Below are 13,402 nucleotides of genomic sequence, written 5' to 3' on the forward strand. Positions count from 1 at the left end.
GTCAAGTCAAAAGGGCTTTATTGATGTCATGAGCACAGCTACAGATTAGGAGCAGTTAAGAGCCTGATAGTTACTCAGAGACAAGTTTACAGATAACGCATGCAGCACCTATATAAGTATTCTTTTGAGTTGAAAGAAATGTTAAAAGTGTCACATTTATAGTCTTTAAATCTTGAATAGAGTCCTGCGGATTTCCAGCCCTGCAACACGGGGTCCCCTATTCTGTCAAGAGATCTGCTCTGCTGGCTGCAGTCACCCGATGGCCTCACCAACAAAGCTATGCTGGTTCAGCCGTCACCTTCAGCTTTTTCAACACAATCGTGACCTTGGTTTTCCAGAAAAAGCCTCAGTGTCGACTCTGAAGACAGAAAGATGAAGGAAATTCCCCTGCAGATTCTGCAACACTGTGGTACAAGTCCCATTGTCAGACACAAACAAGTACTATTGCAGCTTTTGCCACAGATAATAAATAACAGAACAAGTTCAAATCATAAATAGACATTTTGTGGCAAATGGTGTTATTTCAACATCATCTAAACAAAGAATCAGCATCTAACTTTACAAAAACGGCAGCAGCAAAGCTTTTTCTAAAGCCAAAGCAATAGTGGGAAGGTTTTTATTGCTGAAAGCATGTTTGGAGTCATCCGTGTTGTTGCAATACTAACAGATGGTGTCCAGGTCTTATCACGTGTTTTACATGGAAGTTCAGGTGAAGCAGGTCTAACATTGTGTGCACATTTGGTTGAATCCATCACTGCACATCAAGGGATGGTAGCAGCATGAACCAGCGACAGACACTGAAGCCTTCCTGCCCAGGTGACCTAAGCTGGCACCGACAGCGCAGCTCCAGTTTGGGAAGAATTGAAAAAGTAGGGGACCAACGAAAGGTTCTTTAGCGTGGTGTCATGCATGACACCCGTGTCCTGCATCTCAAACCTGCAGGGGAACATTGATCATCCGTTAGTGGAAGCAAAGCGACAGCATTTTCAAATGCATCTGAAAGCCCTCACCAGTCTCTGGAGAAGATGAAATAGAAGATGGGGGGCGGTGGTGAGTCCGTGGAGGCCAACAACGGCTGACCCAGACTGAAGGCCCCGGCATGTTTGAACACAAGCCAGTCTCCAATGTGAAGCTCGGGCAGCAAGCAGTGCTCCACCACCTGGTCCAGATCATCTCCTGAAGGACCCCACAGACTGCTGCTGAAGAGCGGAGCGTCCACCAACGTCTTCTGTTCACAAAGGACCACAGAAGGGTTTTTGAGCCCAGATGATCGGAGGAATAAAACGGAGTTCCTGCTTTGTTGTGTTAGAGCAGAGAAAACATTTGGAACTTGCCTTGTGAACAGATGGAGCCCCGATCGGTGTTTCGGAGAGTTTGCTGGAAAAGGATCCATACACCCCCTCGTTCAGGACGTACTGGATCTCTGGCTCCTCGTCGGGAGACGGCTCTTCTGCTCAGGAGAAAGGCTGTGACTACACTAAACGGCACTTTTAACCCTTGTGCTATCCTAGGCACTTTAACATTGGGAGTTGGGTCATCTAGACCCACTAGACAGTGCTCTGAACCTTTTTTCTTCAATGATTTGTGATCTTCACTGGTGTCCATGGATTACATGAAATCTTTCCACTTTTATCCACCTTTGTCATGGTAAGAATAACACGTCAATGTAAGGGTGGGGTCATCTAAGATACCACAAGGATTAACAGAGCTGCTGTTCCCATCACAGAAATGGGGTTAGTCACATGAAAGACTCACTCACTGCAGTACATCGTCACTGACCTCGTTCCTGGTCTTTGGCATCGCGGGCCACCACCTTCTTGGAGATGACGCTGACCGCCAGAGTGAAGGCAGAAGACACAAAGAAGCTGCCAGGCTCAGCAATGAGGGAGACTCCAGATGAAGAAGGGAAGTACAGGTCCACCACAGACATGACAGCACTGTGAATCTGAGGAGACAAAAAAAACAAAACATTCAATAGTCACATAACCAAGTTTTAAATCACGATCACTGTATCAAAATAATCTACACTTTGAGGAAGCAAAATCATGAGAGGATTTGCTATGGTTTACATTTTAAGGCAAAAAATGGCTTTCTGTTGTTACAAGTAGTTTAATCTTTTTATTTGTTCAAATCAATAGTTAGGATTCAAACTGGCAGCAGTGATCTTCAGCTGGCTTTCTGATCAAACTCCCACAAAAAGCTGCTCATAATCAAACGCCTCACTTTGGGGAGCAGTACAGACCCCAGTCAACACGTTAACTACAACATGAGCGCATACTGGTACGACTGGATCTGAGGCAGACTGATGTAAAAGAGCAGATCAACGGATAATGACCAGGTCCAGCTGTGCCTCAGCGCCGTTGAATCCACCTCCAATGTCCAAAATGTTCACGTTGAAGCCCATTTCCGCCTGTAACACACAAACGCACCCTTTCAGACACTGAATGTTAGCGACACACACACTTGCCCCCGAGTGTTATATGTAAGGCATAGTGCCCAACAAGGTGTCCGTTATCAGAAATGATAAAATGACATGCAGATGTGAACTATTCAAAGCTGAACGGGCGGCAGTTGCTTCCATTAATTTCTTATAGGGGACACCTCTTTGGGCATTATCCTGCTTATTCAATGGTCACTTATGAAAGAAATAAATATTCAATCAGTTAAATCAGTAATCAGATTTTATTTTAGGTTTAAATCTTTATTTTTTTTTTAACTAAAGCAAACTATTTGATTCGTGGTGTGACACGTCATGGTAATGCTCTGCAGCAGCAGAGAAGTGGTAGGCTGACCATCATTAAGGCATCAAAGCATCATTTCAGAGGTAACGATCTCCTCTTACCGTTGGTTTTTGTCCAAATGATGAAGCTAAAATTTGTTTCTAGAAAACAAGTAGTTTTCTAGATCACTTTCAGTGCAAGAAATATCCACATGATCAATAAATGTGGATCAACAGATCATTAATTAATAAGAGAATTATCCATAAACACTTATCTACTCTCTTTTAAGATATGAGGGAAACAAGACAAAGACACAAATTGAAGTCAACATTACCGTTGATGTTAAATTCCCTTCCTGTCATGTCCATCACAGAGACATGTGAAGGACGGAGGTCTTTTCTACTGTCCTGCTCTTGTGATAAACTGGAACAACGTCAGTCCACCTATGCTCCAAGTTTGGGTTTTTACGGTTACCAGCTGGCGTTTAGATCAGTGCAATAGTAGAGAACATTCAGACTATGTGATCGGACCTTCTTCTAAAATGATCATGATCACTTTTTAATGGAGACTCTGCAGCCAATCAGAATCGAGTATTCACCGTGGCATAAACAGAAGTAGATGGTTCTGATCGCTCACCCCCAGGTCATAAATGCAGCGGGCATCAGAGATGGCACGAAGGTAAACCTGGTCGTCCTCACAGGAGCTGGAAATGTTGGACCTGCAGAGAGAAGGAGGCGGTAAAGGTTCAAAGGATGCGCTTTAAGGAGCCAACGCAGTTTGTACAGAACTACTAGTCTTGTGTCTTATGTCACCCTTGTTTCAATTTAAAATGTAAAGAGTTCCAGATTCTTTTAGCACAAAGCAGAGATCTGACAGAAAAGGCCCCTCCCTGCTAACAGCACATGGTCGTACAGTTTATGCAGGTCTTACCGGACCCCCACCACCTGCACTCCAAGCTCCTTAGCTCTCTGCAGCAGACACCTGCTGTCCTTCAGAGAACAGCCAAAGGTCACACTCGTCCCCTCCTCTGGGTTGGAGGCCTCTGTGGAAACCTGCAGCAACAGCCTGATGCAACACAAAAAGAAACTCTGAAAACAGACCAACAACGAAAACACTGTTGCTTATTAAACCGTAATTCAATGACATCTTTGACCAGATTTACTTGATTACAGTAACAACGCTGATACTTTCAAAACTCATCAACACTAAGCGCCTTTCATTTAAAGCCAACAACCTTCAGTGTGGATTGATTCATTTGCTTCTATTTTAAGGGGGAGGTTACAGGGAGCAGAGCGGAGGTTTGCTCCGGAAAGGAGAGGAGTGAAGGTCAGCTGCAGGAAGACAGAAGCGGAACGGTGACGTAACAGAGACGAGAGGTGGAGAAGGAGGAGGATCTGAAGTTCACAGGGTTAACGGTCCAAAACAACAAAGAGTGTAGGAAAGAGGTGAAGATGTGTCTGCAAGCAGCCTGGAACAGGTGGAGGAAGGAGTGTCATCAAGAATGGAAGGAGGGATGTAGGAGACTGTGGTGAGAGCAGCCATGACAGGAGGCAGAGCTGGAGGTGGCCAGGATGGATCAGGAATGAGGAACATATCAGGAGAGATGTTTAGGACAAAGAGGAACCAGTAGAAACCATTTAGATGGTGTCTTAAGGACAAGGCCACAGTAAAAACATCTAGGCTTTGATAAGACACAGAAGAGAACAGTCTTCTCACTCAAAGGACAATCATTTTATGTCATGTCTGTGCCGGTCAGAGAAATATTTCAGGTTTGGTGAAGAAGGTGGGAGTATCACACAGAGACAAAAACCTGAGGTTGTAAAAGCTCCGAGAACAAAACAATGACTATCTGTGACAACAGGTCAAACGCAGAAGATCTCTAAAAAGGACTTTTGTTTCCATCTAAACACTAACATGCAACTCAAACTGTTATCTATCACCTACTTGGCTCCAGGGTGGCAGCGAGAAATCTTGCGCAGTTCCGCTTCGTTATCACACACCAGGAGGTCGATGCCATTGGTGGCAGCATATTTTATGTGGGACACCTGTTTACAAACACCACTGTAGATGATATCTTCAGGGGAAACCCCGTGACTCAGCACCAGTTCAAGGTCGGACTAAAACGCACAGAAAGGCAAAGAAAACACACTCAAGAACAGAGAAGTCATCAAACCATTTACAGAAAGCAGACTTTTGGATGTGCGATGCTAAATGTTGAATGCCATCCTTGGAAATGACTTCCAGCCTGTGGATCAGAACCATTGAGTGTTAAACTAAAGTGGGATTCTACACAGAGCAGCAAAACTAATTCAAGGAATGAATACCATTTTTAAAACATTTCTAATACCATCAAAAATCAATGGAAACGACAAGCTCCACTGAAATAATCCCTTCATCTTTGAGAGGGAACTGATCACAGTCGACTAGACGCAACAAAGATCCGCTGCAGAGAAGCTTTCTGTTTGACTCCCAACATGGCAGAGAGGGCATTCAGGCAGGTGCTGTGATGTCACGGGGATGATTATACCACAATACCTCTCTCTGTTTAAAATAAAGAAGCTTTCTTTGTGATAGGTTTTAGAGGATGACTAGTATTAGAGGTGTGACGATTAATTCATCCATTGATTGATTTATACAACCAGATCAACCTGTGTGAGGCAGGTTATTAATTAAACTTGATTTGATTTTTTTATTTTAAGCAATCAAAGCAAGAATAATGCACAAAACAATACAATCAGCATTCATACATTTACACAAAACGTATCCAACTTAGGATAATTTGACATTAAACTGAACCAAACCAATAAAAACTCGTTTCAAAATGAAATGAAATGATCTAAAATCGATAATGGAAAATATCATTTGGATCAAGACACAGTAGGTTTATTTTACTATAAAGTAAAAACAATCAAGTGCATCACAGCTGACAACACGCATGTGATGACATCAGCAAAAACTGATCAACCATCATTCCAGTCCAATGTGTGGAAACACTTAATTTAGTAAAGTCATGTGACCATCCAGTGTGCTAGAATGTTCTAAGAATGTTCTCTTTGTATTCTTTGGATGTGGAAAAACAACAGTGAACTGAACTTTAGGAAACTAAAATGTGAATGGATTTGACATTCATTCTTGTTTACTTGTTTATTTGGACACATATTTAATTTACACTTGACTATCTTGAATGTGGAAAAGTTCACCTGCACTGTTCAGTACCAGATATTTCTCTCTGAGTCTCTCTGGTTAAAGTTTTGGATAAAGATCAATTTCAGATCAAAGAATGAGATTGTTTCAAATGAATCAATGTCTACTATGAATCGGATTGTCATCCACAAATTATGATATGAAACGAATCCTTGCACCCCTGTTAAGTATCATTAATAATACATATCGTTTGCTAAATGATAAAAAATGTTTTGAGGCTGCACAAATGCAGAGTTCTTGTTTTTCTATTGAGAATTGTTGGGATTTCTCTCAATGCAAGTCTGTATGAAATCTGTATTTTAAACAACTACAAGTAGTTGGATAATTGGTCTATCTTTAAAATGAACATGCATTTTACACAAATGAATACTTTGGTTAACAGTATTCCAACCAGCCAATGGATGATGTTACCTTGTTGGAGCATGTGAATCCAGAGCCAAGGGAAGCAAGCAGTTCAATCACAGCTGGGCTGCTGTTGCATCTGACAGCGTAGTACGGTCGGATGAGGGGCATGCGGGTTCGCCAGCGAACATGCTGCCTCATTACAGCGCCCAGGTCTGCTACAAAGAACGCATTCTTCTCAGACTGGGATAGATTAGTAAACAGAAAGAAAGACAACTGTCAATACTCAGACCCCAGTGAGGCCAGAACACAGCATATCCTCCGTCTTTTCCAAACAATACGTATGAGCCGTGTGTTTTGATAGATTGCAGTTATTAAAGGGAAAGCCCTTACCACAGTTTGTTCATCAATGTAATTGTCAATCACGTCACAGAGGGCAGTGCCTCCATCGAGAAGCCCCACAGAATACTGAGGCTCATCTGCAATTCCCTTCATCCTCTCAGCCGTTTTCTTGGAATCCGACGGGCATAAAAAATGTGGATCGTCCTAAAAGACCTTATTTCCTGTTCCCTTGAGCCCCTGGGGTCCTGGAGCTATGCAACAAACTAAACAAGAGAAAAACAAACACAAAGTGACAATGGAGTCCCATTACATTAACAAGATGCCCGAGCCGTTTCAGAGCATTCTCTATCTGTTAACCTTGTACTCATTTATACGTGTTTGGCAGCATGGATTTGAAAAGGATTTCAGTTTAAAACATTATTTTAAGGAGACATCAGTGCAGAAAACCGATGTCAGCTTAAAAGCTAAACTGTTATAATAAATTCATCACCTGACAGCATAAAGTCCAGGCTGCATTTGCGTAACTATTAATGGTTATAACAATCGTCCTTAATGTTTTATTAGCTAAACAACTTTTCATTAAACTTTTAGTTAAACTTTTCATTAAACTTTTCATTGTATTATCTAACATACAATGCTGGCTGTGCTTTTGCCATAATTTGAGCTTCAATTGAATCTGAGGTCAAGTCTGACCTGGACTGCAAAAGCTAGAAATGTGCTTTGGGAGGGTGGTCGCTATGAGCAACACCACCAGATAGTTTGAAGAGAGAAATATATCCTTCCAATGCCTTCTTAAGGGATATTTTGAAACACAAAAATGTCCATGGCACATAACTGAAGAAAAGTGGTGCATTAAAATGCACAGAAGTCTAATTTTATTCATTTACTAAATCAAGCACAGACAAAAACCCTAAAAATAAAAGATGTGCCAAGCGCTGTCAAATTACTTTACATAAATAGATCTGAAGGCATCTCAAATAAACACAGACAGGTTCATTGGGGACATGTGGTCTGTGGTCTTCTAAAAAACAGTCCAGGGAGACAGCATTAAAGAAACCCCACTGAATCTGCGCTGTTGATTTACCCACATGGAGGGGTCCCGGGCTGAAGGCGTCCAGTATCAGCTCGGATCCCAAGGCGGCTCAGCGTTGAAGTCAAACGGCTCTCTGTAAAGAGCCGCCCCTAGATCTTCTGGGTAGTTGTACACCTGCAGAGGCGCAAATGAGCACAAGAATAAAACATAATAAAAACATACATCACATCCGGACAACAACACACTTCTACCGGAGGTACAAAAATAGAGAAAAATATCAGCTTTTCAGCAGCACACACACACACACACACACACAAAAAGTTATGATCTTTCACAGAAAAACTTCAAGAAAATCGTTTCTGCTCATCTGTTTTGGACAGTAATGCGTTTGATAAATGAAAACAGTTGACAAAAAAGTTGAAACATTATTTTCTGATGTGAAAAGTCAAATAAACACAGCAGTTTGTCACAACCGCAAATAAAGAATAAATTGACTTAATCTCAATGAGCGCATAATTATCTCACTAGCTTGTTCTATTTTAACCTTGTCTTGTCTTGACAGCTAGCGTTGGTTACATGCCAGGAAACCATTTATATTACTATTTAGCAAACATTACTTGCATAGCTGCAGTTTAGCTTGTTGTTTTAGTCAAAATCGTTACTATAAATTGCTATGTTATGGGGTTCACATGCTAAATAATAATGTGGAGCTAACAGCATCAATAGCTAGCATGACTTACGTTGGGAGAAGACGCGCGAGGACAGGGGACGGAGCGCTTTTTCTTTTTAGACGGAATTTTTAAAGAGTGGTGGGGCTACCAGAAGGGGAAAAAAATACTGCCATGGACCGCAACAACCAAGTCAGCGCCAACTGTGTGTTTCAGGGAGCAGGCTAATGCCGACCATGAGCTAACGGAGAACGATGGCAGAGCGGCGATAAGGCGCAGTCAGACGGACGGAGAATGTGACGGAGCCCTGAACGCACCAAACCTCCGGATGAGCAACGTAACGGTCCGGGTGGAAACCAGCCGTTTACGAATACACTTTTTAAATTCTAAGCTTAAGTGTTTTAAATTAAAAACTGAAGAGCATTAATTACTATTTAATTAAAAAAATACATCGACAAATTAATTAGGGTAAAATTACAGACATTTAAACTGCAGACACCTGCAGACTAACTTCCGGTGTGAGGATGATCTCGTTTAAAATTGAAAAGTTCCGACCTTTCTTAAAAACAGTTTTAGGTCCAAATCTCTTTGCCCCTTAACAACAAGAATAATCCTGCCTTTAAACTTAGTTTTTAAAAAATTAACTTAACTGTTGTATTAATCTTTATTTAATTAAATTATATCAATCCTTGAACACAGTTGCCTTTACACGGATTTTTACATTTTTTAGATTAAAAACTGCAACTTATTTTATTGACTTTAATGTTTACATTTGTTTCTTTTGCTAACACTAGTTGTTAGAAAAAAAATGTAATACCAGAAAAAGAAAAAAGGAAAAAAAGAAAGAAAATAATTTGCATTATGAACGTGTGAATAAAAACATCATTTTGGCAGTGAGACACGGCGCTTCTTTTATCATGTTTGTGGTTTTAAAACCTTTGGTGTACTTTTATCTGAACTTTATGAATGATCAAATCAATAACCTGCATCTAAAAACAAATATGACTTACAATGATCAATCAGTGTTCAGTCATTACCTGTGTTACGTCTTCATTGTATTCCCCATAACTCAGTGATGACAGCAAAAGCCTGTCCAAGGAAAAAGGCACAATTGTCCTTTTTTTCTGGTACAGCCAACAATCCTGTAGTTTCAGTGTTTGATGGATGAAATGACCCACATAGTTTTGGGTTGAAGCTCAGGCTCAGACTGGATGTCTCTGTCCTCCTGATGCAACTTTGAGAAGTTGGGACTCCCTCTTTTTTTTTAACAAGATGCATTTGCATGTCTCCCTCTTCAGCAGGGGAAGAGGAGGGTGCCAGGAAATGCTCAGCAACTGTTACTGTTTTTCTGTTCAGACTCCACAAAATGGCTATTCAGTTAATATGAGTTTATTATGAGTAGATGTTATAATGGTCCAAAAATTCATCTGTGGTTTTGTGTCACAAGCTCTGTTCTCATCTTTGATAAAGGAAAGTTAGTCTTTATTGGGAATATTGCAAAAGTCAAAAGATTTTTAGAGACAAACTTTTGTTTTTTATTAGAACCTTTTTTTGTAAAGAAGTACTTGGTCTGAAAAATTGTAAAAACAATCACTGCTGATTTAAACAGGTGGGGAGCTATTTAACACTGTAACCTTATCTGCAGCCCTTGTTTGCAGTAGCCCTCTATATTATATATATTTTTTCAGTTTAAATAATTTCTTGATTAAATGACATCATATTCTTGTTCTTTAGTGAAAGTTCACAATGTATTTCATTTCTTTAAGCCGCATATCTGAAATTTTTTAGATGGCTTGACAGGCTCTGAATGGTCCTTTGGGAAAAAAATACACAATAGCAATGTTTGTTTCACTAATACAAGTGTTGCTGAGGGCCCATTGTGACGGCTGCAGAAGCTGCGTCTTTCCTCAGAATGAAACAAAAACAGCTGTTCCGTGTTTTGTGCCGGCTTTCTCCAGCTATGCTCACGTAAGGCTAATCACACATAGCATCTGAAGTGGTTTCCAGTAAAGCGTGGCTTTTAATATCCATTGTTTGGATTATAATAGGCATCACAGCCACATACCACCCACAGTGCGGGCAAATACTCCAGTGACTGCATTGTGCGGCACACATTTTGTGTTTTTTGCAAACATTACAAACTGATGACATCAGCTCAATAATTTAGTCTAAAATATACTTTATGTCCAACAAAGATAAACGGCTTACAACAATAAGAAATATTAAAATAACATTTGATCAAGTCAACATGTGGACCTGCATATAAACTGGCGTTATGCAATGCTCTGGATTTGCCCCCTCTAAAGTGGTTTCTCCCCTGTTTGCCAGGGAATGCTGCTGGGTAGAAAGAATCCCCAAACAAACCTGTCCTCACACTGACCTGAATGTTAAGCAGTGAAAAATAAAAACAACAGAAAGCTCCTCAAAGAAACAGAAGCCAGAAACGAAACGAGAAAACCTATAAGCTATTCTGAAATAATCACATCCACAAAAACATAAACAGAAATTCTTCTTTTCCTTTAAAAAAAACACCCTTTAAATAAAAAAAAGAAAAAAAAGAACATTACTTATCCGTGGGTTCTCCATCATATGTCATGTAGCACAATAGTATCAAAGGGGTGGAGAAATATAGAAAGATATCCCATTCTGGTCAAACAATAATACATATAAAAAATGTGTTCATTTCACCTTTATTTCCTTTTTACAGAGACACATTTCTTACTTCAATCAAAACTTCCTCTACCTTTGAGTTATGAACTAAAAGTAAAAAGTGTAGGAAAATCAAAGCTGTTGTTGAAATTACAAACATGTATTTATTACTATAAAATGCAGCACTTTGACATGTGAAAATTGAGGAGATTTTTGCCAAATATTCCATAGTGTGAGTGCTGCCAGTCCATACAGTGTGTGGGCAGATCATCATGACCGGTTTAAATAGCAGGACTGCTCGCTGTGAGGAACCATCCCTCTGAAATGTAATAAAACACCTTTACGTTGCATTATTTTTCAATAAATCATTATTCCTCATGTCATTCTAAAATGTAGATAAGACAATGAAAGGGCCTACAACACACTTTTTAAAAGCCTCTTCTTAGGACTGATTACTTCATTCCAGATCGTTTTGTGATACACAAATAACAGGACATGTGAAAAAAACTCTGCTAATGGTCCCATTTTCTGTCATTGAAGTTGATGGGGCCAGGTTCAATTCCCAGCACAGCCTGCCGTCTGCACGATGCCCGACTGCACCGTGTGTGTCCCGATAACATCTCTGCAGACTGGCCTGTTGCCAGCCATGGGCAAACTCAGCCCCGTCGTTTGATGTCAAGGGTTGGCTCCAGACAGACCAAGCATTGTGTCTCAAACAATGAACCCCAGACCCACTGAACCATAAATATGTCCCTATGGGGGCGTTTCCCTCAGTTTCTGCACAGGAGACACCCATAGTCAGGAAGCCTGACCCAACTTATCTAACTTTAGCAACTTTGCAGCCTGAGGTGCTGCTGACTTAGCACCCATCAAGTTTAGTCTCTTTATCTAATGCAGGATGAAAGCTGGTGGGATGTGGAGCATGGCTCAAGTCCGGGGTGGAGGTCTTCAAATCCAGGATATTTAACAAACAAACATGTACTCTACTTGCAATGGCCTGCTTACTTTTCTCAATAGGTTTAAAGGTTGTCATATGGACTTGTTTTGTTTTTTGTCAAGTTGAAGACATTTCACCTCTTATCCAAAAGGCTTTGTCAATTCTGAAACTTTCAGAATTAACATTTCAAACAAGTCCAGATGACAACCTTTAAACCTACTACTGTGATGGAATCTACCTGGATGAATGAGAGTCTTCATAGACATGCTTACTTTTCTCAAAATGAAGTAATTTCAATGTCATTTCTGTCATGTAACAACTTAGTAGGGTTCATTTTTACAGAAACCTGTCCAGGTTGAGCCTAGAATCAGGTGAGCAGAGGAAGCTCAAGGTAAAAACTCATCTTAATTACTAATGAATCACAGAAGAGATGCATTTAAAGATTGGTAAAAGTTCCCTGAAAGTCATAAAAGCTAAATTAAAATGGTAAAATTTAAACTACCTCGTAGAAGACATACTCACAATAAGTTAGGGATAGTGTTTATTTCACGAGTGCTTTTCCTATTTGGTCTGAATTTTAATTAAATACTGTTACGATTAGTGCAGGGTAGCAGTATTGCCGCATTTTAGGTATTTAATGAGTGGTCGGTTGGTTTTTCGATGTCTCAGTGTCCTGTTTAGTCCTGACACCTTGTTGATATTTTTGAGTCCTATGCTTGTGGTGAGTTTTTGTGTCATTAAACATTTCGGTTCTCCAACTATTTGGATTCAAGTCCTCCCTGCTCCTGGGTTACTTCTTGCCTCAAGCTTTAACAAATACGTAAAAGTTACCTTTTAGTATTACTAATAATGAATAAGAAGAAATTAATAGTAAAGATAGGCCCAAATAACAAACATCAACCATGTCAGTGTTTCCACCATTTGCTGCAGTGACAGCGTGACAGCAGTGTCTCCTGCCCCTCACCAGGCTCATGTTGCTTTACTGAGGTATCCCGGTTTTCCACAAGTGATACATGCAATTCTCCCAGGTCACTTGGGGGAACCATCATCCAGTCTCTGCTTCAGCTGGTCCTAGACGTGCTCTGTGGGGTTCAGGTCAGAGGTCATTGCTGGCCAAACCATGTGAGCCACTCCCACATCCTGAAGTTCGGCCGTGACAATTCTTGCACCACGTGGTGGAGCATGATCATCCATGAACAGAAGGTTGGTGGTGTGCTGGTGGAATTGGAGGACGATGATGGTTTTGTGATATCTCTGAGGAAAGAACCTGCAGTGACTGGACCATCAACAATAACCAAATGGGTTTTATGTTGACCAGTGATGCCTGTCCAAATTGTTGCATCTCCTCCACCAAAGCTAACCTTGGGCACCAAGTTGACCTCGACGTATCGCTCACCTCGTCTTCTCCAGCAACGCTGACGACCATCATTTCTATGCAAGGTGACCCGACACTCATCAAAGAACAGGGTGGTAGACCATTGCTGCATTGTCCAGGTCACATTATTCT

General features: G+C 40.7%; 1 protein-coding gene across 3 annotated transcripts; it reads right to left on the minus strand.

Annotated features, from left to right (window-relative positions):
* Window position 1: 1 nt before the first annotated feature.
* On the minus strand, window positions 2-9,525 carry azin1 (antizyme inhibitor 1). 3 transcript variants are annotated; one of them, XM_011484902.3, is made up of 12 exons: window positions 9,347-9,525; window positions 7,697-7,815; window positions 6,660-6,871; window positions 6,336-6,509; window positions 4,665-4,837; window positions 3,651-3,785; window positions 3,357-3,438; window positions 2,336-2,410; window positions 1,780-1,945; window positions 1,335-1,450; window positions 1,011-1,228; window positions 2-936 (listed from the first exon to the last, which is right to left on the minus strand). In XM_011484902.3, the coding sequence occupies exons 3-12, from the start codon at window positions 6,759-6,761 to the stop codon at window positions 822-824; spliced, it is 1,356 nt and encodes a 451-aa protein (XP_011483204.1). In that variant the 5' UTR covers window positions 6,762-6,871; window positions 7,697-7,815; window positions 9,347-9,525; the 3' UTR covers window positions 2-821. The 3 variants fall into 3 exon arrangements, with proteins under 3 accessions (XP_011483204.1, XP_004077676.1, XP_011483203.1); XM_004077628.4 differs by lacking the exon at window positions 9,347-9,525 and adding an exon at window positions 8,382-8,641; XM_011484901.3 differs by lacking the exon at window positions 9,347-9,525 and adding an exon at window positions 8,382-8,641 and having other exon boundaries at window positions 7,693-7,815.
* Window positions 9,526-13,402: the final 3,877 nt, after the last annotated feature.

Source organism: Oryzias latipes, chromosome 16 (assembly GCF_002234675.1).
Source record: "Oryzias latipes chromosome 16, ASM223467v1".
In the NCBI taxonomy this organism is placed as follows: Eukaryota; Metazoa; Chordata; class Actinopteri; order Beloniformes; family Adrianichthyidae; genus Oryzias; species Oryzias latipes.